Genomic DNA, 25070 nt, shown 5'->3' on the forward strand with positions numbered 1-25070 from the left:
AGACATTCTCAAATGCAAGAAAACTAAGAGAATTTGTTGCCAGCAGACCTGCTTTCAAAGAATTGCTAAAGGAGGTTCTACAGACAGAAGGAAAATGATACCAGAAAAAAACCTGGAACATCAGGAATGAAGGAAGAGCAACCAGAATGGTAAATATTTGGGTAAATATAATAAACGATTCTTCTCCTCTGGAGTTTTTTTTTCTAAATATACTTGAAAAGGTAAAGCAAAAATTAAAACATTGTCTTCTGAGATTTCTAAAGCATGAAGATGGACTATGGAAGACCGTTATAATTAATATAAAGAGATCCACAGAGTGGTAAGGTTTCTACAATCCACTTGCAGCAGTGCAACGTTGATGCAAAGCCATCTGTGAGAAGATTGACTGCTGGTTTGGGGCTTTTCTGCGTGATCCATCCATTATAAAGCTCCCTTTCAATTTTTCATCTAATGGTTTTAGCAGCCATTGATGACCCATTTCTTCATTAGGGGTTAGAAAATAGACACACTTTAATTCTCCCATTCTTCTATTAGCTGGTGTTCTTCAATAAAAAAGAACTTTCCTAAGTCAGCTATTTAACTACTCAGAAGTAGAATTCACATATGAAAGGGAGGGAAAATGCTTGATTCTTTCCTTTTATTTACCAGTTTTCAGAATAGTGAGTTAGAACCACTCTTTTCAAATGGCAAAGGAAAATGCTGGCTTAATTCCCACTGACAATTTAGAATGAATATAATTTACTCATTTAGACAATTAAAGACCAATATCCAAACGTTTAAATCACACTGGGGGTGTTTCATTGCGGCAAAGAGTGCATAGGAGGACACATTTAGAATGTACATACTGTGATGCATCACACTGGCTTTTATTGCCATTGAATTACTCTCTGGTACACATGTACGATGATATATATGAAACTCCCATGTTCCATGAGAAGCTCCCCATGGACAGCAGGAAGCTGAGATCAAGCTGATACACACTTACAAAAGGACTAAATGGAATACAGGCAGACCTCATTTTACTGTGCTTCACTTTACTGCACTTCCAAGATTCTGCATTTTCTTTTTTACAAGTTGAAGGTGTGTGGCAACCCTGCATGGAGACGTCTATCGGCACCATTTTTCCAACAGCATTTGCTCACTTTGTGTTTCTGTGTCACAATGTTGGTAACTCAAACTTTTTCATTATTATCATATTTCTTATGATGATTGGTGATGAGTGATTTCTGATGTTATTATTGCAATTTTTTCGTTTTGTATTTTTTAATTAAGGTATGTACATTGCTTTTTTCAGACAGAATGCAAATGCACACTTAATAGGCTACAGCACAGTGTAAACATAACTTTTATATGCACTGGGACACCAAAAAATTCATGTGATTCGCTTTATTGCAATATTCGCTTTATTGTGGTCTTCTGGAACAAAACCTGATGTATCTCAGAGTTATGGGTGTGGCAAAAGAAGTACGTTTCTAACCATCCAAAACCAAAGGCAAAATCCTAATAAATATGGTCTTCCCCTTAATCACTCAGTTTTGTTTTAAGCCACTGTGTATTTTTAAAATCAATTAGCCTGACCAGCCACCACACTAAGCACTCTTCGGGTATTATCTCACTGAATCCTCACAACAAACCCAGAAAGCAGGCTATCAGTACCCTCATTGTAGAGAAAACCACTGTGTAAGGGGATTATGTAAGATGCCCAGCTCATGCTTCCCTAGGGCCAAAAACAAATCTGAAGCCAGACCCCAGCTCCAGAGCCATTTTGCTCAGTCAGGCCGCTACCCCGTTAGAGATGCACCACCCTTGCTATGCTGGGGCTCAGCCACTCTACTAACCATTCAACTTTCTAGCAGCTCGGCCATATCTTTGCCATTTGAGACCCAGAAGATGAAATAAGGTAACAGGAGAAGGCACACGGGAGAGTTATAAACTCTCTGTGTCCCTCTTGGGACAGTACAGCAATGACTGCTCCCTGGAAAGACATAAAGAACACAGGAGACAGTCACCCTCCTCCTCAGGGACTTAACATAGAAGCAACAGGGTAAGGAAAAATCAATTTATCAAAACAATCACTGAAGTCATTAAAACCTGTGTTCTGAAAAAAAATTAATAAAATGAGAAAATGATCACAATAAAGAGAACACCTCAATTAAGCATATTAGAGAAGAGAGATTAGATAAATGATAGATAGATAGATGATAGATAGATAGATAGATAGATAGATAGATAGATAGATAGGTGATAGATGATGGATAGATAGGTGATAGATGATGGATAGATAGATGATAGATAGATAGATAGATAGATAGATAGGTGATAGATGATAGATAGATAGATAGATAGATAGATAGATAGATAGATAGATGGATGATAGATGATAGGTAGATAATGGATGGGGGGATGACTATCACAGAATAGCCCACATATTAACAGTGTTCCCTTCTAGGCAGTTTGCTTTCCTCTTTATACTTTTCTATATTTCACAAGTTCTTTACAATAATCAGAAGAAAAAAGGGTTATTAAAATACGTAAGTGCAGAAGATAAATGTGTAAATCTGTCCAAAGCTAACTACAGTTAGAAAGGCTCCAGCAGTCTAAACACTTAAGGGAAAGGAAAGAGAATACACTGAACAGTGACCAGAGGGACCCGCGGCAGGTACAAAGCAAATTGCTGGGGGAGCTGGAACTGCATGAAAGGTGAGAAAGGCACACCTGAAGCTTACTGAAGCTGCTGAGTGTGACTCTGGACACAGAGATGCTCCTTGCATTTTTTTTTTCCAAGAGCATATTTATTATTTTTTTGAAGTATAATTGATTTACAATGTTGTGTTAGTTTCTGGTATACAGCAAAGTGATTCAGTTTACATATATATATTATATATATAATCTTTTGCATATTCTTTCCCACTGTGGTTTGTTACAAGATACTGAATCTAGTTCCCTGTGCTATACAGCAAGATCTTGTTATCTATCTATTTTATATATAGTAGTTTGGATCTGCTAATCCCAAACTCCTAATTTATCCCTCTCCCACCGCCTTTCCCCTTTGGTAACCATGTTTGTTTTCTATGTCTGTATGTCTATTTCTGTCTCATAAATAAGTTCACTTGTACCTTTTTTTTAGATTTCACATATAAGCAATATCATATGATATCTGTCTTTGTCTGACTTATTTAGTATGATAATCTCTGGGTCTATCCATGTTGCTGCAAATGGCATTATTTCATTCTTTTTAATGGCTGAGTAATATTCCACTGTATATATGGACCACATCTTCTTTATCCATTCCTCTGTCAATAGACATTTAGGTTGCTTCCATGTCTTGGCTGTATTGTAAACAGTGCTGCTATGAACGCTGGAGTGCATGTGTCTTTTTGAATTAGACTTTTCTGCAGGTATACGCCCACGAGCAGGATTGCTGGATCACATGGCAACTCCCAAGAGCATATTCTTATAGTGTGTATATAATTATATACAAACATCTTTCTTTAAAGAATTCAAAGTGAGAGGAAAGCAAGCACCTAAACATGGGGTATTGAGTGGGAAGGTCAATCAGATGAGGGTCTGAATGAGCCCAGAACAGGGCTCTGCTCCTGATACGCTGTGCGACTCTGGATAAGTCCACTGACCTCTCGTACTTCAAGTCCTCATCTGTCGATGGGGATAACACACCTGCATTCACAGCACAGAGCCATCGTCAGAACTGAAAGCAACGTATGCCCCAGCCCAGGGCACTCAGCAGAGGCCCTGATAAATGGTACCTGAGCGTCTACACATCCACACAAGAAAGAAGTGGTAACAAATAGATTCTAGGTAATGACAGAAAAGCCCCGAGCCTGTGGGTATAAGAAGCACAAAGATGAGAGGGACCGAGATGGAGGGTCCACCAGCAGGAATGAACAGGGGAGCGCGGTGCGCGGGCCCCAGCACTTACTGCAGTTCTCTTCGTCGCTGCCGTCGGGACAGTCCTCAAACCCGTTACACCGGAAACGGCCGATGATGCAGTGGATGCCGCTGGCACAGGGGAAGAAGGTCGGGCCGCATTTCGACTTAGCCTTGGCTGCAGGAGGACAAATGAGACAGAGAGACACAGGAGGATAAGTTTTCTGACCACCGCATACCCAACCCGCTAACTCAGAGTGTGCAATTGGGTCCTTTTACATCTACCTTGAAGTCCCCAGAGTTTCTTACGACCAGCACCCACGTCCAACACCCAGCCAGACTGGAAGCCCACGTGCATCATCCTCCAGGAAGTGAGCGGCTCACCCACGGCCACCAAGGTCCCAAAGAGGCCAAACCCACCCCCGCACCAGCAGGGCCCAATCAAAACGTGCTCAACAAAGGAATGAATGGGTGAGTCGATGGATGATGAATGGAGCTGAAGATGCTGAAGAACCACTCAAAATTCACACCCTATCAAAGCAATTGTCTACATTTGGTGAGCGTTTACTAACGAGACAGTGTGCCCAGTGCTTTACATCATCTCAGTTAAGGCATGCAGCAACCACCCTATAGGATGGTGAGCAGAAAAGAGTTGTGCACCTAAGAGGCCCGAGGCTGCCATCCTCAGAGAAGCTTGCTTGCAAAGTTGGCCCTCGCCTGGCTGGCATCTGGGAACTGGGATTTGGGGAAGCTTCACACCATTCTCTCCCGGGGATTGCTCAGTGTGCCTAAACTATTCATGCAAACAGTGCAGTGAACGCTGAACACCTGCCTTTCTTCTGCGAGTTTGGGATCTGGGCACATGTTGGACAGAGGGTGCCTGTGTGAGCAGCCCCCGGTAAAAAGGCTGGGCTCTGAGTCTCTAACGAGCGTCCCTGGGAGAAAACATTTTGCATGTGATGTCACACTTTACGGTGGGGGAATTAAGTGCCTCCTGTGTGACTGCACTGGGAGAGGATGCTGGAAGCCTGGATTCGGTTTCCTCTCACTTCACTGCTTCACCTTTTCCCTTTGCTGGTTCTGCTTTGTATTCTTTCACTGTAATAAATCACAGCCGTGGCTATGACTGTACGCTGAGTTCTGTGTTTCTTTCTAGCAAATCACCGAAACTGAGGGTGGTCGTGGGGGTCCCCTGACAAAGATGGGTGTGGTTCTTATCCTCATTTTACAGACATGCTCTCAAGAGGTGAAGTGACTTGCCCAGGGATACATGGCTAGAAAATCTAGCTCTGGGGTAAGGCCCCTAGCACTCTGTGTCCGGAAGCCACGCTCTCAACCAACTCAACTGTACGGCCTCTCTGCCCGGGGCTGTCACTTCTCCCAACAGAAGCCAGACTCCTGCTCAAAGAAATCCTTCTTCCACTCCTGCTGAACAAACAGTTTCAACAGAGACTGCTGTAACTCGGGCTTGACTGAGTGCCCTGCTAACCAAACAGCCCCGTGGGGTGATGTGCTTTCCCGTTAATGGTCCTGCATGCTCTGGCTTGTGATTACGAGGTGAGACGGGATGTACTGCTGCATCCCAGGTAGCAGGCCCCACCTAGCATCCCTCTTGTCTCCTGTTTTAGAGGCAGGACCCGTGGAACTCAAGAAGGAAGGCCCATTTCTTTGGAACAAACAGGCAGTAAATTACCTTCCTGTTCCTGCCATCAGTAATATGCCAACTCTGGCAACAGCTGATTCACAATCAACAGGGTTTTAAGGTCTGAGATGTGCTTAGGTTTAAAAAACCCACATGGCTTTGTCTTAACCTGAAAATACTGTAATGGTGCTGGTGTGCCCTCCACAAAGCACAAACTTGGGAGAGAGTGTCCTGGGTTTAAATTGTGGCTCTACTCTTTATGACCTTGGGCAAGTCTCTAAATATTACTGAGCCTCAGTTTCCTCATCAGTAAACTGGAGGTAACATCTATCTCATAGGGCCCTAGGAAGGATTCAGTGCAACAGTCTATAATAAAATGCTTAGCACAGAGCACAGCATACATTAGATGCTCAAGTAATGGCAGAGTTTTTGCTATTCATCAGCACCGCTAGGCTTACAGAATTTTTAAATTGATCCTTGAGCTGCTAAATTTCTTTTTCTGATTACCAAAGTATAAAAAGCTCATTACAGAAGACTTCTATGAACTTACAGTAGTGATCTCCAGGATATACTGTTAAGTGAGAAAAGCAAAGTGCAAAAGAATACTGGGACTTTCCTGGTGGTGCAGTGGTTAAGAATTCACCTGCCAATGCAGCAGACACGGGTTCGAGCCCTGGTCCGGGAAGATCCCACATGCCACGCAGCAACTAAGCCCATGTGCCACAACTACTGAGCCTGTGCCCTTGGGCCCGTGTGCCACAACTATTGAAGCCCGCGTGCCTAGAGCCCGTGCCCTGCAACAAGAGAAGCCACTGCACTGAAAGGCCCATGCACCACAATGAAGAGTAGTCCCCACTCACCACAACTGGAGAAAGCCTGTGCAGAGCAACGAAGACCCAACACAGCCAAAAAATAATAACAAATAAATAAAATAATTTTTAAAAAGTGCAAAAGAGTATCTGCAGTACTTTACCCCTCCATATAGCAAAAGAAGGTGACTTAAGAAAACATACATGTATTGGGTCATCTGTGCAAAAGAAACATAGGAAGGATGAGCCAGAAGCTAGAGAGACTGGTTACCTACAGGGGTGGGTGGGAAAGGGTTGGAAAGAAGGGGGAAATGGAGACGGAACGAGGTAGCAGGAATAAGAAGGGCGCACACATCTCTATTTGTACAGCTCTGATTCTTAGAACCATGATAATATTTCACATACCTGAAAAGTAAACAATTAGAATCAACCACGTGTGTGTGGGAGGCATTCAAAATGAAATGTAAACAACAACAAGCCTCTTCAATAAGTGGTGCTGGGAAAATTGGACAGCTACAGGTGAAAGAATGAAATTAGAACACTTCCTAACACCATACACAAAAATAAACTCAAAATGGATTCAAGACCTACATGTAAGGCCAGACACTAGAAAACTCCTAGAGGAAAACATCGGCAGAACACTCTATGACATACATCAAAGCAAGATCCTTTTTGACCCACCTCCTAGAATCATGGAAATAAAATCAAGAATAAACAAATGGGACCTCATGAAACTTAAAAGCTTTTGCACAGCGAAAGAATCCATAAACAAGACAAGAAGACAACCCTCAGAATGGGAGAAAATACTTGCCAACGAAGCAACGGACAAAGGATTAATCCCCAAAATATACAAGCAGCTCATACAGCTTAATACCAAAAAAGCAAATAACCCAATCCACAAATGGGCAGAAGACCTAAACAGACATTTCTCCAAAGAAGACATACAGAAGGCCAACAAACACATGGAAAGATGCTCCACATCACTAATTATTAGAGAAATGCAGGTCAAAGCCACAATGAGGTATCACCTCACACCGCTCAGAATGGCCATCATCAAAAAATCTAGAGACAATAAATGTTGGAGAGGGTGTGGAAAAAAAGGGAACTCTCCTGCACTGTTGGTGGGATTGCAAGCTGGTACAGCCACTGTGGAAAACAGTTTGGAGGTTCCTTAAAAAACTAAAAATAGAACTACCATATGATCCAGTAATTCCACTACTGGGCATATATCCAGAGAAAACCATGATCCAAAAAGAAACAAGTAGCATAATGTTCATTGCAGCCCTATTTATCATAGCCAGGACATGGAAGCAACCTAAATGACCATCAACAGATGCATGGATAAAGAAGATGTGGCACATATATATAATGGAATATTACTCAGCCATAAAAAGGAATGAAATTGAACTATATGTCATGAGGTGGATAGACCTAGAGTCTGTCATACAGAGTGAAGTAAGCCAGAAAGAGAAAAACAAATACTGTATGCTAACACATGTATATGGAATCTGAAGAAATGGTACTGATGAACCCAGTGACAGGCAAGAGTGGAGATACAGAAGTAGAGAAAGGACTTGAGGACACGGGGCTGGGGTGAGGGGCGAAGGAGAAGTTGGGACAAGGTGAGAGAGTAGCATAGACATATTTACACTACCAGCTGTAAAACAGATAGCTAGTGGGAAGTTGCTGTATAACAAAAGGAGATCAACTTCATGGAAGATGCCTTGGAGGGCCAGGATGGGGAGGGTGGGGGGAGTCACGGGAGGGAGGGGATATGGGGATATGTGTGTAGATGCAGCTGATTCACTTTGGTGTACCTCAGAGACGGGTACAAGAGTGTAAAGCAAATATATTCCAATAAAGAGTTTAAAAAAAAAAAAAAGAAAAGAAATCTTGCAAGTTGCAGATCAGATTAAAAAAAAATATTCTACGGTTTCTTATGGAAGCTGCTAGTTTTAGTTTTACCTTCCATGTGTGAATCTATACCTCATCTCATGGACACCACTCCTGGAATCATTCTTTGGTTACAAAATGGTTGGATGGCTTTTGGGTTCTTTCCAGCTACTTGTACTCATTTAGATACTCGTTGTTGGGCAAGTTGGGGAATGAAAGCACTATTAATGGAAGGAGGAAAAGGAACAGAGTACAAACTAATTTGAAATCATCTCACACATTAGTTTCTTCGAAGCTATGAAATTACTTCCAAGTAATATTGCAAGAGATTTTTTCATTTTGATAATTAATTCAAATACTGAAAGAGACAATCACGGAAAACAAAATAATTAGGATCACTGTATCTCAGATAGTATCTCTTTACATTAATTTTTTTTAAGAAAAAAGTCAACCTATAGAGGCAGAAAGCAGCTCAGTGGGTGCTTGGCGCCAGAGGCAGGGGCAGAGATTGACTGCAAATGGACACAAGATGGAGATGAGATGATGGAGCTGTTCTAGAACTGGACTGTGGTGAAGGTTGCAAAACTATGTAACTTTACAAAAACACATTGAACTGTACACTTACAATGGATCAGTTCTATGGCTTGTAAATTATATCTCAATAAAGTTCTAAAAAAACAAAAAAAAACCCAACAACAAATGAAGATACCTATATTACAGATAAATAAGCACCACACTGAAGGAGGTGGGGAAGAAAAGAAGTAGCCTAAGTAACTCTGGTAAACATTATTCTGCCTGGATTCTACAAGGCTAAAGAAAAAAAGAACTGTTCACAAATACTCCAGACTATATAAATACTATAAGTACATATACAAATATGTATTTATGTATAAATATCTCTATAAGTACTATAACAAACAGTTATATTTGTTTCTCACAGGGGTATGAATCAACAATTCTGAAACTGCCTTTTGTGTAATACTAGGATTGAACAAGTAGGTAAGTATATTACAGATAATAAGAGCAAGGTTTCTCACTCTCAGAAGGAGAAATTACAAATAAAGGGAATGAGAAGACTAAAATGAACCCTGAGGTTTAGGACTGGAATTGAAGGCATCAGTATGAACTCAAGGTTTGTAAAGATAGATAGATAGATCATAGATAGATAGACAGATAGATAGATGATAGATAGATAGATGGATAGATGGATGGACGGATGGATAGATAGACAGGAAGACAAAACTATAGATCCATGTGTGTGCATGGGTTAGTGTACATATGTATATTTCCTAGCTCATCTAAGAAAGACTGGCAGCAGTACACCCCAACAGCAATAAGCACAGCCAGCACCTAGATCTTGGTTTCTAAATACTATTATCCAATAAAGAGAACCAGGGCTCCTTGGAGAAGTGCTTCATTCCTAGGGGAAAATACAAGATAAACCTGGAGTGTCTTGTGTTGTCAGAAAAGTGAAGTGCTCAAAATATGATGGAGGCGTGTCCAAAGGACACAGGAGTCAACCTGCCGGAGCTCCCAAAGGCCAACGCTAGAACAACTTGAGCAACAAAACTAGCAACAAGAGTACTGGATTGTAACCCAGAGATCTGTTGGACCCATAACTGTTGAACACATAACGTAAGTGAGGGAGAAGAATTCCAATTAATAAACAGAGAAGAGATGTGGGAAACAGAAAGGCACCATTAAGCAGATACCACAGTAGTAACTCACAGGTAAGATCCAGCAACAGACACTCAGATTAGAGGATCAGGCACCTGTTACCCTTTCGGGGATCAGGGAAGAAAGGCTGCCTACAGGCTTTGACATCTAACCTGAGAGTGTTGCCCTGTGAACTCAGCACGTCCATCACTCCTCCGTTCAAAATGTCACTGCCCTCCCAACACTTTACAAAGGGCTACAGCCCCCATCACAGCATCATGCAACTCCGGAGCACCCCTTCAATTTCACACCTACCCGCTCTCTGTGCTCTGGCTATGCTGGCCTCCCAGCTCCTCCTCGGGCCCATCAGGCACAGGCCCGCCTCAGGACCTTTGCAGCCTGTGGTTCCCTCTGCCTGGAATGCCTTTCTCCCAGGGGTCGCATGGCTCACTCCTCCACTTTATTGAGGTCTCCTTAAACAGTGCACTGTCTACAGTCAAAACCCTGATCCCCAGCCTCAGGCACTTACTCTGCTTCTTTCTTTCCTTCACAGGAGGGATGTCACTGGCTTTGCGCCGAGCGGTCTGACTGACGCACACACACTCATTTGTATACTTTCATTCACTGCTCTCGAAGGAGCTGCAAACTGTACAGGGCCTACCACGGGTACCTAATCAATACTTGCCAAACATACAAATGAGCCTATAAGAGGAGACAGTGGGGCTGGGTGATCATGGCTAGCACTTACTGAATACTTAGTACGGGCTGAGCACTGTGCTCTGTTTCACAGATAGCATCTCCTTTCCTTCTCACAAAAACCCATTTTACAGATAAGAAAACTGAGGTCCAGAAGCAAAGGAGCCTGACACGGCTGACAAACAGTGTCAAGGCTCAAGTTTTACTTCCTGACTCATCTCCAAAGGACTAGACTTTATGAGACAAAGAAAGAGAAAAGAGAACAAGAATAATTATACATGCATTAGGTACCATTCCATTGACCAGCTCTTTGGCCCTGGCCCTGCACCGTCTTTGGGAATCACTCACGAGACTCCCTGCCCTGTCAGTGATGCTCAGCTTCCGTGTCTGTCAGGGAGCCTGTCCTGTTATGATGTACATCTGCATCGACAGGCACCTGCTCAGGCAACTGCGAGGCAGATCACAGGCGGCCTGCGAGCACCTGGCAGAGAGAAGCCCGCTGCTGACAGAACTTCTCTGCCTGCGCGACCACCCGTGGGGCTCGAGGGGTCCTGGACAAAGTCTGGAGTGTCCCCAGCTCGCCCCCATTTCCACGAAGGGGAGATTTCAGCATGAAACTCAGCAGCCCCTGGCAGAGGGGGAAGGCCAACTCTGTCTAAAACCACCTGGACAAAGGCAGCAGGATGACTCCATCCCACTGAACGTGAATCCACCACTCTCAAGGACCTGCTCTGTCAACTTTTCAAAGCAGCAGCTTTTACCAGCAGCAAGACAGGGCTCAGGGCTCTCCTGGGGTTGGTTTATTTCCTCCCTTTCCTTTTAGAGCCTGATGATTTCACCAATCAGTAAAATAAAACATTCTTAAAAACGAGATGGGAGTGGAGGAAGGACTAACACAATTGCCAACTTCTTCTTTTAACCAGCAAGGACATAAACCCGCAATAACCTCTACTCACTATCGCCCTAAAGAAAAATGCAAGAAGGCCGAAGCCCCTGGACCCGTCTTTGGGGATCACGTCAGAACGAGCGGGGAACCAGAAGACATCCCAGCGTCATCAGGTTCGGAGGCCTTCATAACAAAGACCCCATCTTCCTTTGTAAAACGTCTGGGGCCCAGGAGGCAGTCCACACAGCTTCACTCAATGACTGAGCCTCATATTTCACAGATGAGAAAACCGAGGCCCAAGGAGGTAATGTGGGACTTGCCCAAAGTCACAAAGTTAATTTAGGATCAGACTGGTCTGGAGTCCAGTTCTCATGCCCCTGCGTCTACCCTCTTTCAACGACACCTGTGCTTTAGGTGGGGTGCTATTGGGTCATACCCTGCCAACCCCTTCATCAGGGATCAGATTTAAGAGAGACCCCAAGAAAAGGGCTCAGGACACTGAAAGCCCCCCCTTCCACATGGCCAGAACTTCCCAAGCCTTGGACAGAAACGCTCTTCCCAGGCAGCATGCCTGTGTCTCCCGGTCTGCCCAGGCAGGGCTCAGGGTTGCCCACTGGGCCTGGAAGATAATGGATACTGCAGTGCAGGTCTGCTGTCAATGGCTGCTGGTCTAGACTCTCCTGTAGTGATGACACTAAAGAGCTGGACAGAGTCTGAATGCCGAAGCCTCTCTGCTCAGCCAGAACAGCCAGGAACTCAGCTCATCAGACCTACAGCATCTCTCAGGCCGCAGCAACAGCTCCAGCCTCAGCTGCGGGTATTCAGGGTCTCTCTTCCAGACCTCCAGGGTGACCCCAATGAGCCACAGCCACCACCTCCCCCCTGTGCTCGCCTCTGATTCTCGCTCCAGGATCCTGCCAGCGTGTGCCCCAGACAGCTCACAGAACCAGAAGTAGGAGCCTTCGGGTCTTCTGCCAGATTAGCATCCTTGCTTTGTCAAGACATACCTCACGGTGAAAAATTCAAACGTTGAGAAACGGACAAGGGCAATGCAAAAATTACCCCAAACTGCCGCCACCCAGGGAAATCCACTGGCACCATTTTGGTAAACATGCTCCAAAAGCACCGTCCCTCAAACTCTCGCATGTAAGTGGACAGCCCCAGGACCATGTCAAAATGCAGCAGGTCTGGAATGGACCTGGGATTCTGCCTTCCTAACACTCTCCCAGGCGATGTCGATGCTGCTGGTCCCAAGTGGCAAAGGACCATTATCTTGTTTGTTGCTCTCCCTCCAAAGCCCCCCAAAGTGCCTGGTACATAGGTTAGTCAATAACTACTAACTGAATTTATAAACAGAAAGCTGGGCATACAGTTTTGCTTAAATGCACACACAAATAACTATGCTATTCTGAAACCTGCTTTTGTCACTTAACAACATATTGTGACATCTTTTCATGTTGATAACTACAGGTCCACACCATCACTTTTAATGGCTAAGGGTAATTTTGCTGCATCTTATGTACCCCTAAGTCCCATTACTGACGGATATTTGGGGTGATTTCAATAAACGATGCAGATCCAGATGCACACATTATTTTCCCCCCTCTTTAAGCAGTAACAGCTAGGTCAAAGGATATGCGTATTTCACATTTTGGCATCTTTTGATCATCGACTGCCTCCTCCCTGAGGAACTGGTACTGCCTTCTGGCCACAGATGGCTATGGGAAAAGCCTCCAGCCCAGGAAAATTCAAGGAGGGCTGATTCTCTCCTGCTGGTAATGATATTCCTAGGAGCAGGCTGAGAACACCCCGCGGTTCCTCTGCATGTATGTTCTGTTGGTCCCTCACTGCTGCCAGTGCTCTGTGATGCTCCATCTGTCTCTGTCTCTCCTCATTTTAACACCTGTGTATTTCGTTACTCTGCAGAGTAGGGGACATTCTTACCCAGTCAAGGAAACCATGACTCTTCTTTCTATCTTTCTAAATTCGCACTGGGTACGGAGCATCGATCTTTGCTGGAACTGGTTTCCCTGGGTTACACTAATCACGGGCTAATGCAAAGTGTCCCTCCTTCCAGGAGCTGCTCCTTGAGCTGATTTTCCCAGGCTGCGCTCTCCCCTCTGTCTAAGAGACCCGACAAAGGACAGTTTCTCATTCCATGGACTGTCCTGCTTACCAATACTTCTCCAGAATTTCTCATCTCGTAACGCACTGTTTCATGAAGAGCAGGTCAGTGATCCACCTACAGCACAATACCCAGGGATGCTTGTAAAATGCAGATTCCTGGGCCTATCCTCTGGGAGAATCTGCATCTTTATTAAGCACACAGTGAATTCCAACGAACATTAAAAAGTGTGAATACCCTTCTCGGGCAGATTCCATCTATGTCTATGCCCAGAGAGCGAAAGACCTCATTATTTTTTCTTTCTGAGGTTGCCACTGAACAGACAAGCAACCACTCCAAGAATTCTGGCTGCAGGGGCCTGCTCTGACCACCACTCCCTCGAGTCAAGTCTAACCCATCCTAGATGCCATATTTACCGTAAGAGGAAGGAGACAACAGGCCACAAGCAAACAACAGGCCTCTTTATGCCCTTTCCCCATTTTAACAGTTTCTCTCTTCTTCCCCTGATCAGGTGTAAGATACAAAACAACTCAGCTTTACGCCAAAAGCTGTGGGCTCATATTCAAATGGTGGCTGTTCCAACAAACAGGCCCTTTTAGAACTTTCAAGTTCTTAACCAGGTCTGTTCACTTTTTAACGGATTTATACTTTACCTGTGCACAACACAAAATAGGGCCCAAGGGGCCAACATTTTTTTCCACTGCCCTCTCTTGGCAAAGAACAAAATATTTCTGAGCATCCTACTATCTGTCAGGCCCTGAGTCAGTTGTGTGGTGATGCAGCAACGCTCGCTATCTGATGGGGAGGATGCCGGCTGGTAAATGAGCCTCTGCACGCAGTGCCAGGAGTGCACTGAAGGGGGAGCTAGAGGACACCTAATTTCAAGCAGGGGGGCAGGCTGACGTCAGAAAAGCCTCCTCAGAGGAACGTCAGCCCCAGCGGCGACACCCCACACACAGCCCAGGCGCAAACCAATGTGATGCTGAGGCAGGCTGAGTCCTGACTCGGTTATTCATTGCACTCATGTTAATTCACAAACTCTGTCATACCTCAAAGAACAAGGATACACAGGAGATGAAACGTCAGTGCCGGTGGGACTGTGGAGAGACAGCTGTTCAAGCAGAGGGGATAGCACGTGCAAAGGCCCGGAGGCAGGAAGAGTGAGGAAATGGAAGAAATGCAAGGGGGTCAGTATGAACTCGCTTCTCATATCAGTAAAAGGACCAGTGTTGTTTCTTTAGTTTAAAAAATTTAAAACCCTATTTATCATAAGGAATGTGTTATGAGCTAGATGCCATTCCACTCACATTAAAGACGTGGGAAGTATAAGTCCTACACCAAAGAATAAACCAGAAAAAAATCAAATTATAAAATTAACGTACCTTGAATCATCATACACACCCCCACCCCCCACCCCCAAAGTGAATACCCACACGCGGCCGTCACTGGCTAAACACTTTACAGAATGTAATGGATCTGAAACCGCTACTATATTCAGTCTCCTGGTTCATTTTGTAAAAAGTCAAACTAAGGTTCCTTTTAAAAGTCAAAAATGACTTCCTGGTTGGAGGCAAGAAAGCAAAAAGGGCCTTATAAAAATAACAGAGTTTTAAAAAGCAATATATTCCTGGACTCTAAGAAGTCTGGGAGGGAGAGAAACAGACCTTTCATTGTGGTCAAAATGCAGATGACAAACAGCCCAGCGAGCCAAACGCAGGCCCGGGAAGCCTTTGAAAATTCATTATTGCTTGAGCAAAAAAGCCCTTTGCCTGTTCCAGCAGTGCAACTCCACATGACTACTGGAGTGGACTCTACCGGTTTATTGATCAGATATCGCTATGTATTATTTCTTAAAATGTCAGCTTGCTGTTCCAGAGATACATACACACTGGGGAGTGGAGACAGCAAAAGACCACACGGTAGCTGGAATATAAATATCGAAAGAAGGCATCTAGTTGAAACAGCTTTGTAAGAAAATTCAAGTAGAAAATTCTTTCTAAACATCCCCTCTTTTATAACACAAATAGGAGGTCTAGAGCCTTGGGGCTAAAAGGTCAGAAGGGTTTAGGGTAGACAGCATCTGGGTTTCCATCCCCGTTTTGCCCCACAACAGCTAAGGCCTTGGACAAGTCACTTAAGCTCCACTGGCCTCAGTATTCCCCATCTGTAAAGGGGGCATAAAGCCAGCACAGACTTCAGTGTGAGATTCTGCATGTAGAGAAGACCGCATAATGCTTGATATCTAGTAGGAATCCGATAACAGTCTCCCCTCCCTAACACGGTTCATGGTTCTACAAACTGCTCTTCTTCACATATATGGATGGTTCTGAGAAAAATCACATGGAAACCAATGTCATGTTTATGCTACCTGAGGCCTTAGTCTTCAGCAACTCATTCCATTAACATTAATTCTCAGAGTCTCTTTATGGTACAAGCAGGACCAAGCGTGGGGGTTGCACAGAGAATCAAACATAACTTCCGCCAGCAGGAAACCCCTCACTAAGGAACAGCAGACCCAGAAGAAGGGGGAGAAAAGGACAATAAACAGATAATTGCAATGAGATATAAGAACTATAAAAACTGTATAAACATTTACCTTTCAACACTCTTATTATATACTAAATGCAGGGTTGCATGTCAGCCTGCCTGGGTTCACATACTGAATCAAGTGGTTTGGGACCACTTACTGGCTGTGTGATGTATTGAAAGTTACTTCACCTCTCTGTGCCTCCATTTCCCTAACAGGAAATGGTGAAATGAACAGTACCTCCCTTCTTGGGTTGCTGTGGGGATTAAATGAGAAAGATAATAGTTGCTTACAACTTTCTCCAGAACACACTATTAGCTATGATAGTTCATACCGTACTAGCTATCATATATATTATATATTAGCTATTATTATTATTTGATATTAGACTATAAACACAGTAGTATATAGTATTTAGTGTCAGTATTATAGAGTATTATCACATAGTATTAGCTATTCTTATTAAAGTTATTAGCTACTACTATTATTTTCAAACAGTTTCTGCCCACAGCGTATGTTCAATTAATACGCGGGTGATGGATACCCACCACTATATACAAAATAGATAAACAACGAGGACCTACTATAAAGCACAGGGAACTATATTCAATATCTTGTAATAACCTATAAGGGAAAAGAATCTGAAAAAGAATATACATATAGATATATGTATAACTGAATCACTTTGTTGGACACCTGAAACATTGTGTATCAGCAACACTTTAATTAAAAAAATATGTGGGGGGTGACCAAAGTGCAAGACAAACTTCAAAAAGAGCTCAACCCATGCAGCCTGGGGGACCAGGGAGCATGGTACAGCAAGTGCCTTTTATTAGGGTTTGAAGGATTAGGAGATGTGTGTGGGTGAAAAAGAAGAGGGAACGGCATTCCAGGCAAAATGAACGATGCAAACTGTGACAGGGTGTGGTTTATAAGATCCGGGAGCAGTTAGGGTATCCAGAACACAGAATGTGGCAGAAGGTAAGGCTGAGAGAGAGACAGGCAGGAGTTTGCACACTTACCCTGGGAGCCAGCGGACATCTATTAAGAAAGTGATGTGTCAGATTTGTTTTTTATAAAGAAAATTTTTATGGACTCATAAGGATATTACAAGGCTCTGTGAGTCAAGGAAATCTCCTCCCTCCCAAAAAGCCCTGGAAGAACTAAAGAGAGCCAAGTCTGTAATATTCTTTGGGCTTTTAGGGGAAAAAGTCTCTATAAATGATCGGGGAATTCAAAGTGCCTGCCACTGCCCTTTAAATAATCTTATTAAAAATGACAGTAAAAAGGCAAAACAAGTTAGCAAGTTTGGGATTAGGACATTATTTTATAATCTAAAGGTTTTCTGAGGTTACTTATTTTGGCTGTTTATAACGCATGTAATGCGTATGAAGGTACGTTTGTGTGCGTAGGTACTGAAATGCAAATTCCAGAGACTCTGTAAGCAGGAAACCAAGACATCCCCAACTGATTCTTCTAGAGACAAACCTTGAGAGGAAAAAAAGCTCTAAGACAATAATAAATAAATATGGGTCCGATAACTTAGCCTCTGGAGGCTTTTCAATGTTTCGAGGAAGAACTCCCTGATGATGTATCAGAGCCCCTGGGATTAAGAACAGATGTGGGCACAGACCCAGAACAGAACGGTTTCCACCTTAAAAAGAACACTTCAAAAACAGCATCATCTAACTCTATGAAAGATAATATCCAAGGGACAACTCCTAAGAAATGAGAATAAAAAGTAAAAAAGAAAAAAAAATGTCAGGGGATGTGAGAATCATAGATAGTTTTCAGTTTGAATAAAAACGAAAAATGAGGAATCCGTTCTACACCACCTTCCATCTTGCTGGGCGGTGAAGGTCATCTTTGCCAAAAGCAAGTTTTACTTTTCAGAGCCTTCACCCTCACCTGCCCTCTGGGCCCCTGACAAACTGTGAGGTTTCCCTTTTTAAAACACCCTCATTTCTGTGTGTATTCTTTACCTTCAGACTTGTGAAGAGAAAGCGCATTTCTTATTAGCTTCCAAGAAGGGTCCGACAGCTCCTCTTACCTGCCCCTCTCCACATCCACATCCACAGAGCAGCCCTGGAGCTCAGAGTCTGTCTCCTTAATTGTTGCTACAACACCTGCAGAGAGCCCCAGGGAAAGGCCTACGATGTGAGGATTAAATGTGGTGATACCCGCGGACAACAGGTCTTTCACTCAGAGACGGCAGGTGTAACCCTTTGTTGGGTGGTTGTCAACAGGGCACAGACAAGGAGGAGGCCTCTGGCTGCTCCGAAAGGCTGAGCAAGAGACCATTCTCTGTCTGTCATGAGGTAACCTGAAAACAACTGTTTCCCAAATAACAGTACTTAATCCACTATAAATCTTGCTCTAGGAAAGGTTTTCACCAAGGTATCCAGAGGGTTCTATGATGCTTTCAATACCAGTCACAGGAATCACATAATCCCACAGATGTCATCTCTTGGTAGCCCAGGGCTGACTTTAAAGACAAAACATCAATCCTCAGTTGCTAACTTATCTTCCAAGAGCAGGGACACTCAATCCTGACTGCACATTAGAACAACCCAGGAGGGTTTAAAAAAAAAAATTATCCCAAATGAAGACCACTGGAGTGACTATACTCTCATCAGACAAACAGAATTTAAGAGCAAAAATGTTCCTAAAGACGAAGAAATGGTCAAACCATCAGGAAGACAATATATACACCTAAAAACAGAGCCGCAAAATACATGAAAAAAAACCTGACAGAACTGAAAGGAGAAACAGACATTTAAATAATAAGAATTGGAGACTTCAATACCCCATTTTCTCTTTTTTTCTCTTCCAAAAGTTGCTGGAGAATAATTGCTTTACAATGTTGTGTTAGTTTCTGCTGTACAATGAAGTGAATCTGCTGTATTTATACCTATATCCCCATATCCCCTCCCTCTTGAGCCTCCCTCCTGCCCTCCCTATCCCACCCCTCTAGGTCATCACCCCTCATCGAGAGTTGATCTCCCTGTGTTATGTAGCAGCTTCCCAGTAGCCATCTATTTTACATTTGGTAGTGTACATATGTCAATGCTACTCTCTCACTTCGTCCCAGCTTCCCTTTCCTGCCCTCTGTCCTCAAGTCTGTTTTCTACCTCTGTGTCTTTATTCTTGACCTGCCGCTAGGTTCATCAGTACTGCTTTTTTAGATTCCATACACCCCACTTTCAATAATGGATAGAATGACGAGACAGAGAACCAATGAGGAATGACATCGGTCATGAGCCACCCTGGGGGCATGAACGACACTGAATAAACCAACGAGACCTCAGACTTCTCCAGAGAACTATCCACCCAACAACACAGAACACACACGAAACATCCTCCAGGGAATCCCAACTGTGAGGCCACAGAACAATCCTCACTATGTTTAAGAGGAATGAATTCACACCATGTGTGCTGTCCGATCGCAATGGAATGAAATTAGAAATCAATAACAGAAGGTTTCTTTTGGAGGTGATGAGAATGTTCTAAAATTAGATCTTGGCAATGAGTGGCACAGCTCTCTGAATACCACCAAACAAAGAAACAAGACTTCCTAAGAACTCCTGAAATCTAGGAGGGTTGGTGACATCCGAGATGGAAGAGTTGCTCTTTTCCAGGAAGGTACTAAATTGGCCAAATTCCTCCTTGGTTCTTCTGCTTTGCTCCCCAGGCAACATGTGGCAATACTGGGGAGACGGGCGGGGAGCCAGGATGAGTACTACAGGCATCTAGTGGCCAGGCCAGGGATGCTGCCCCCCAACAAATAAAGAATTATCGGGCCCCCAAATGTCAATAGTTTTGAGGTGGAGGAACCCTATGCTAGGGAAAAGTCAATACTCTTGAATTTTTGCCTCTTCCGCTTTAAAGAAAGAAATAACCCTATATTAACAGTAAAAGATAAAGGACTAGGAGTCAGACCTGGATCCACATCCTGGTTTCACGCCTTCCCAGAACTGTGACCTTGGGCGTTATCCTGGACTTCAACTACCCTGGACTTTAACTCCCGCATCGGTAAAATGGGATGATGAAACAACCTTACAATGTGGTTGTAAGGATTCATTGAGAAGCTACCCGGCACCACTAAGGCTAAGAGCTTTCATTACTGTAATTACTGTTTTTTGTTAAAGCCCTAAAGTGGCTCAGTACTAAGAAATGGGTGACTGGGTCATTTTCAAATAGGGCTATTTTCTCCAGCAACAATTAGTGTATAAACTGGGACACTCTATGAGCTAATAAGCAATTAAGACATAACAGTTGGCATTCCTCACTACTACAGCATACACTAGTCAAAGCGGGGCTGGCTAAATCCCCTGTTGCCACAGTAATAAAAAGTTCCTGGGAGCCTGACTCATTTTCTTTCCAGTAAATGCTTCCTATTTATCAGGCTAGACTTTATATATAAGCCCACTGCACAGCAGTGGAGTCTTTTCCACCTGCTAGACCTAATATCTTTCTGCCGCTCAAAAACCAATTTACTATAGTGGAAACAGACACCAGAAACAGGACAAGCTGACAGCCTGTCATTTGCCGTGCGTCTCTGTAATGGAGCCCACCAGTTAGTAGTGGAAAGCAGTGACTTGATAAGACAGGTTAAACCACCCGGTGCCTTCCATCGCCTCCACGGGGCCAGGTACCAGCACGGGATTCCCTCATGCTCACCATAAATGAGGGAAGAAAGTAAGAAAATAACACTTTACTCCATCTCTACTCCACCAAAAAAAGAACGTGAGGCAGGAATGATTACCCACACTGTACAGAGAACATTGAGAATCAGAGAGACTAAGTAACTTGCTCAGGGACACGCTTTCCACATATATTTGTTTGTTTTTGCTCCGTCTCAATTCTTAGATTGAGTTGGCTTCGGAAAGGAAATCAGCTAAAAATGAGGAAAATGGGATATGATGGAGGCAAACAGAAGAAAAGAAGGTAGTAGACAGAACACATTCCATGAAGGATCATACAATTATGAGCAACAGGGCTCAAATTTTAGTATGAGTTTCCTAGTGGCCAAAGCAATCAAGGAAGCAAGATTGGTGGTGAGTATGGAGAGTTAGGTCCAGAATATTAAAAGCTAACCATTTACAAGAAAAGAGATTTTGGGTGCGCTCTCTTCATCACCCAGACATAAGTGAGTCACAAAATGAGAGAGGGTTACAACACTTGACGCCAGATTAGACAAAATTCCAGTCCTGCAAAGACGGCCCTACCATCGCGTACTCAGGAAGAAGGGATATGAATGCATCATCCTTATTCCACACTCATTTCCTCTACAAGCAGTGTGGTGGAATGTTGAAGAGTGATTAAGATTCTGGAGTCAGACTCCTTAAGTTCAAATCCCAGCACTGCCACTTTCTGGCTATATGATCTTTGACAAGTTACATAAATGTCTGGTGCCTCAGTTCCCTCACCTATAAAATGCAGATGATGCGGAGATTCAACACAAATCCTTAGAGCAATTCTTAGGCTCCTCTATATAAGCTATTACTATTGCTCCTACTCCATCGCTTTTCTGATAACTGATTATGTGCCCGGTATTGTTCTAAACAGGGATGCACACAGCCCTACACCAGGCAGGGAAGCTCCAACAAACAAACACGCAAAGCCAGATGGTGTTATGTGAAGACGTAAGACAATGTGATAGGAGTGACTGTGTGGGTAGCTGGGGTCATCAGGAAAGGAACGTTTGAGGCAGAAGCAGTTACAGGGACATCTCAATGACAAGAAGAAGCCAGCCGAGCAGGGATGAGGGGAGAGCAGCCCAGGCGGAGAGAAGATCTCAAGGTCACACCAAAGACTGGAAAGAACCCAGAACAGGAAGAAGGTCGACAGGGTGGGGCTGGAGCAGAACGCCCTGGGGATGGGGGTGCAATGAGTCGGGGAAAGCAGGAGCCACATCAGGGAGGGCTTCCCCAGCCTGGTCGAAGGAGTCGGGGTTTGATTCCCAGTGTGATGGGAAGCATTACAGGGAGTGATTATATCTGCTGTACCTTTGTAGAAGATCACCCAGCTGCCTGGTGGAGAATGGATTGAGGCCACGGAGGCCAAGGCAGGAAGACCATCCTAGGAGGTAACAGGAGTGCCTTGGGCTAGTGTGGGAGCGGGGAAGATGGAGAGCTGTGAACAGAACCAGAACCTTCTAGACCAGGATGTCTCAACCTAGGCACTATTGACATTGGGGCTGGAGAACTCTTTGGAATGAGCGGCTGTCCTCTGCACTGCAGGGTGTTTCACAGCATCCCTGGCCTCCGCCCACTAGATGCAGGAGCACTCCCAGTGTTGACAACCAAAAACGCCCCAGACATTAACCCGAGGAGTCAAAACCACCCCTTGTTGAGACTCACTGCTCAGACCAGGCTTGCTGATGGACTAGATTAGGGAATGGGGGCAGCTGGTAAAAGAGAGGCCCCAAGGATGATTCTTAAGTTTTTGACCATAACAAGGTAAGATAATGTCACACACTCCAAGGGCTTGCCCTCCACGCCAGTGGGTCTGCTTTCGATTTCACTGTCACTCAAACATTCGCTCATTACACAATGACCATCACAGTTCACGGTGAGTGTCAGCCACACTCAATGCCAGGGATGAAACCATGACTGAAAGAGTCTGACAAGGACACAGACATATGAGCAAGTCAAGTTGGTACAGTAGGACTCATGCATCAGAAGAACCCCTGAGGACTTCCCTGGTGGTCCAGCAGTTAAGACTCCGAGCTCCCAATGCAGGAGGCTTGGGTTCAACCCCTGGGCAAGGAACTACATACTGCATGCTGCAACTAAGACACACACACACACACACACACACACACACACACACACACACATACATATATATGTGTGTGTGTATATGTATATATATATATATAAAAGACATTTCTTAAAAAAAAAAAAAAAAGAACCCCTGAGACTGAGCAGAACACAAAGGAAGGCATGGCCCTTTGCTCCTGGGGGCTCCAAGGCTGTGCCAGGGGGACAGAGGCACAGAAGGAAAGAGCATGTGCAAAGGCCCAGGGGCATGAGACAAGGAGGTGGGGAGGAATGCAGGAGGCAGGGAAGGGTCAGGTCAGAGACACTTCAGAGTCTCACTTGACTCTACAGGTGACCTGGGAGCTGCTGGGCTGCTGGTATTACTCACATTCCTTATTACGAATGATTAAAACAAACTCAAAGCAGCATCTATGAGCGCTCATAGTATAACTGGGCACTCCACCTATAACTGGGCCCTTCATCCCAGCCTCCAGATGAGAGAACTGCAGCGAAGGAAGTTCAAAGACCTGCACAAGAGTCCTTGGCTGGCAAGGGGCAGGACCAGGGTCTGAGCCCAGGCTGGCGGCTCCAAGGTCCTCTGCCTCCCGTTTTAAGTTGGAGAGCAGTAACGTGACCTGATATGTGGTTTAAAAAAGACCATTCAGGAAATAAATATTTGGGCATCACTAGTTTATGGGAGCTCATCAAGGGAGGATGTATGAGATGGGAAGGAAGGGATTCGTTTGTGGCAGAGAAGCAGACCCAGTGGGCTCTCTGCGACGGAGAAGAGCAGCCAGGAGATGGGGTGGGGGTGGCACCCCGGCGAGCAGAGGAGGGAAGTGGAGGATGAGGGCAACAGCGCTGAACGCTGCTCGGAGGTCAGGCAGGATCGCACGGCGACACCTCCCGGACCTGGCAACTAGGAGATGCCTGGTGACCGTCCCCAGAGCAAATTCACCACGGTGGTGGATGCACAAGTCAGACTGCAGAGGACCGAAGAGGTACACATCAGACACAGCAAAGCAGAAAAACAGAGCAGGAGCTGGCAGGACTCCAGCAGGAGGGAGAGCTTGGGGCCAGGGGAGAAACTGAAGGTAAGTCCCAAACCTGAGTGCAGGACAGAAGGTCAGACTCACCTGGGAAAATAAGACCCAAGAGGGCTCCTGGCCCCACCCCAGGCCCATGAACCAATCTTCCCCCAAGTGGCCTCAATTCCCAGGAACTCCAATGACCACAGAGGCTAAGGAACCACAGAGCTGGGCAGTCTTTCTCATAGTGTGGTCCGAGGAACACCTGCTGCTTCTGGGTCCCATTCTAGACCTGCTCACTGGGACTCTGCCATGAAGGTCCTAGAGAGCTGCTTACTGAGGACTCTGAGTCGTTCTGATACAGCCAGCCTGGGACCCACGGACCCTCTCTGCTCCAAGTAGAGACCTCAGACCCGCAGGACTGGCAATTTCCTGGGGGTTTGTTAGAAATTCAGACAATCAGTTAGAAATGCAATCAGCCTCGCCCCAGTCCCACTGAATCAGAATCTGTGTTTTACCAAGATCCCCTTGCCTTTCCAGTACATACAGAATTTGAGAAGTTCTGTGTTGGAATGGAGGGAGGGTCTTGGGGGTGCGAGGAAACGTACCCGAGCACCCTCATGCACACACATCTAGTGCAGAGTGCCCCGAGATATGCCTGCAGCTGATTTTGACCAAAGACAGCAAGAGACTGCTGATGGAACCCCCATATAGGTTCCGATGCCTCCAGCCCCTGCTGCACCCTCCAGAACAATGGCCAAACACTTAAAATGTCATCCTTTTTTTCAGTTGAGAAAGTGTTGTATAGGGCATTCAGGGTGCACTCCCTCTGCAAGGGAGGCCAGAAGCTCTGAACCCTGAAAACCTCCCTGTACGGAGCGGCACAGCACGCACCTACCTGCAGGGGGCAGCACAGCAGAGCCGTCAATCAGCTCACTCAAGCCTCAGGGTCTGCTTTCAAAACTCTGGCTGGGCCACCCAAGCGCCTTAGCCAATTTCTTAACTCTCTAAGCCTCAGTCCTCATCTGTACCATGGGGACACTAATTAGGACTTCCTTGGAGGAAGCAGGGATGAGGTCTGAATGCGATCATCCTGGTAGAGCCCTGGGCACGGTGCCTGGTACACAGTTATAAGTTGCACGGTCTGACCCCAGAGCCC

General features: G+C 44.8%; 1 protein-coding gene across 3 annotated transcripts in view; it reads right to left on the minus strand.

Moving 5' to 3' along the window:
* Nucleotides 1–25070, minus strand: part of LDLRAD3 (low density lipoprotein receptor class A domain containing 3) — a 247447-nt gene that overhangs the window by 128676 nt on the left and 93701 nt on the right. For all 3 annotated transcript variants that reach the window (XM_057695997.1, XM_057695999.1, XM_057695998.1), the window contains exon 3: nucleotides 3938–4063. In XM_057695997.1, the coding sequence (XP_057551980.1) occupies nucleotides 3938–4063 (126 nt within the window). The remainder of the gene's footprint in view (nucleotides 1–3937; nucleotides 4064–25070) is intronic.

The sequence above is a fragment of the Hippopotamus amphibius genome, chromosome 9, assembly GCF_030028045.1.
Source record: "Hippopotamus amphibius kiboko isolate mHipAmp2 chromosome 9, mHipAmp2.hap2, whole genome shotgun sequence".
Lineage (NCBI taxonomy): Eukaryota > Metazoa > Chordata > Mammalia > Artiodactyla > Hippopotamidae > Hippopotamus > Hippopotamus amphibius.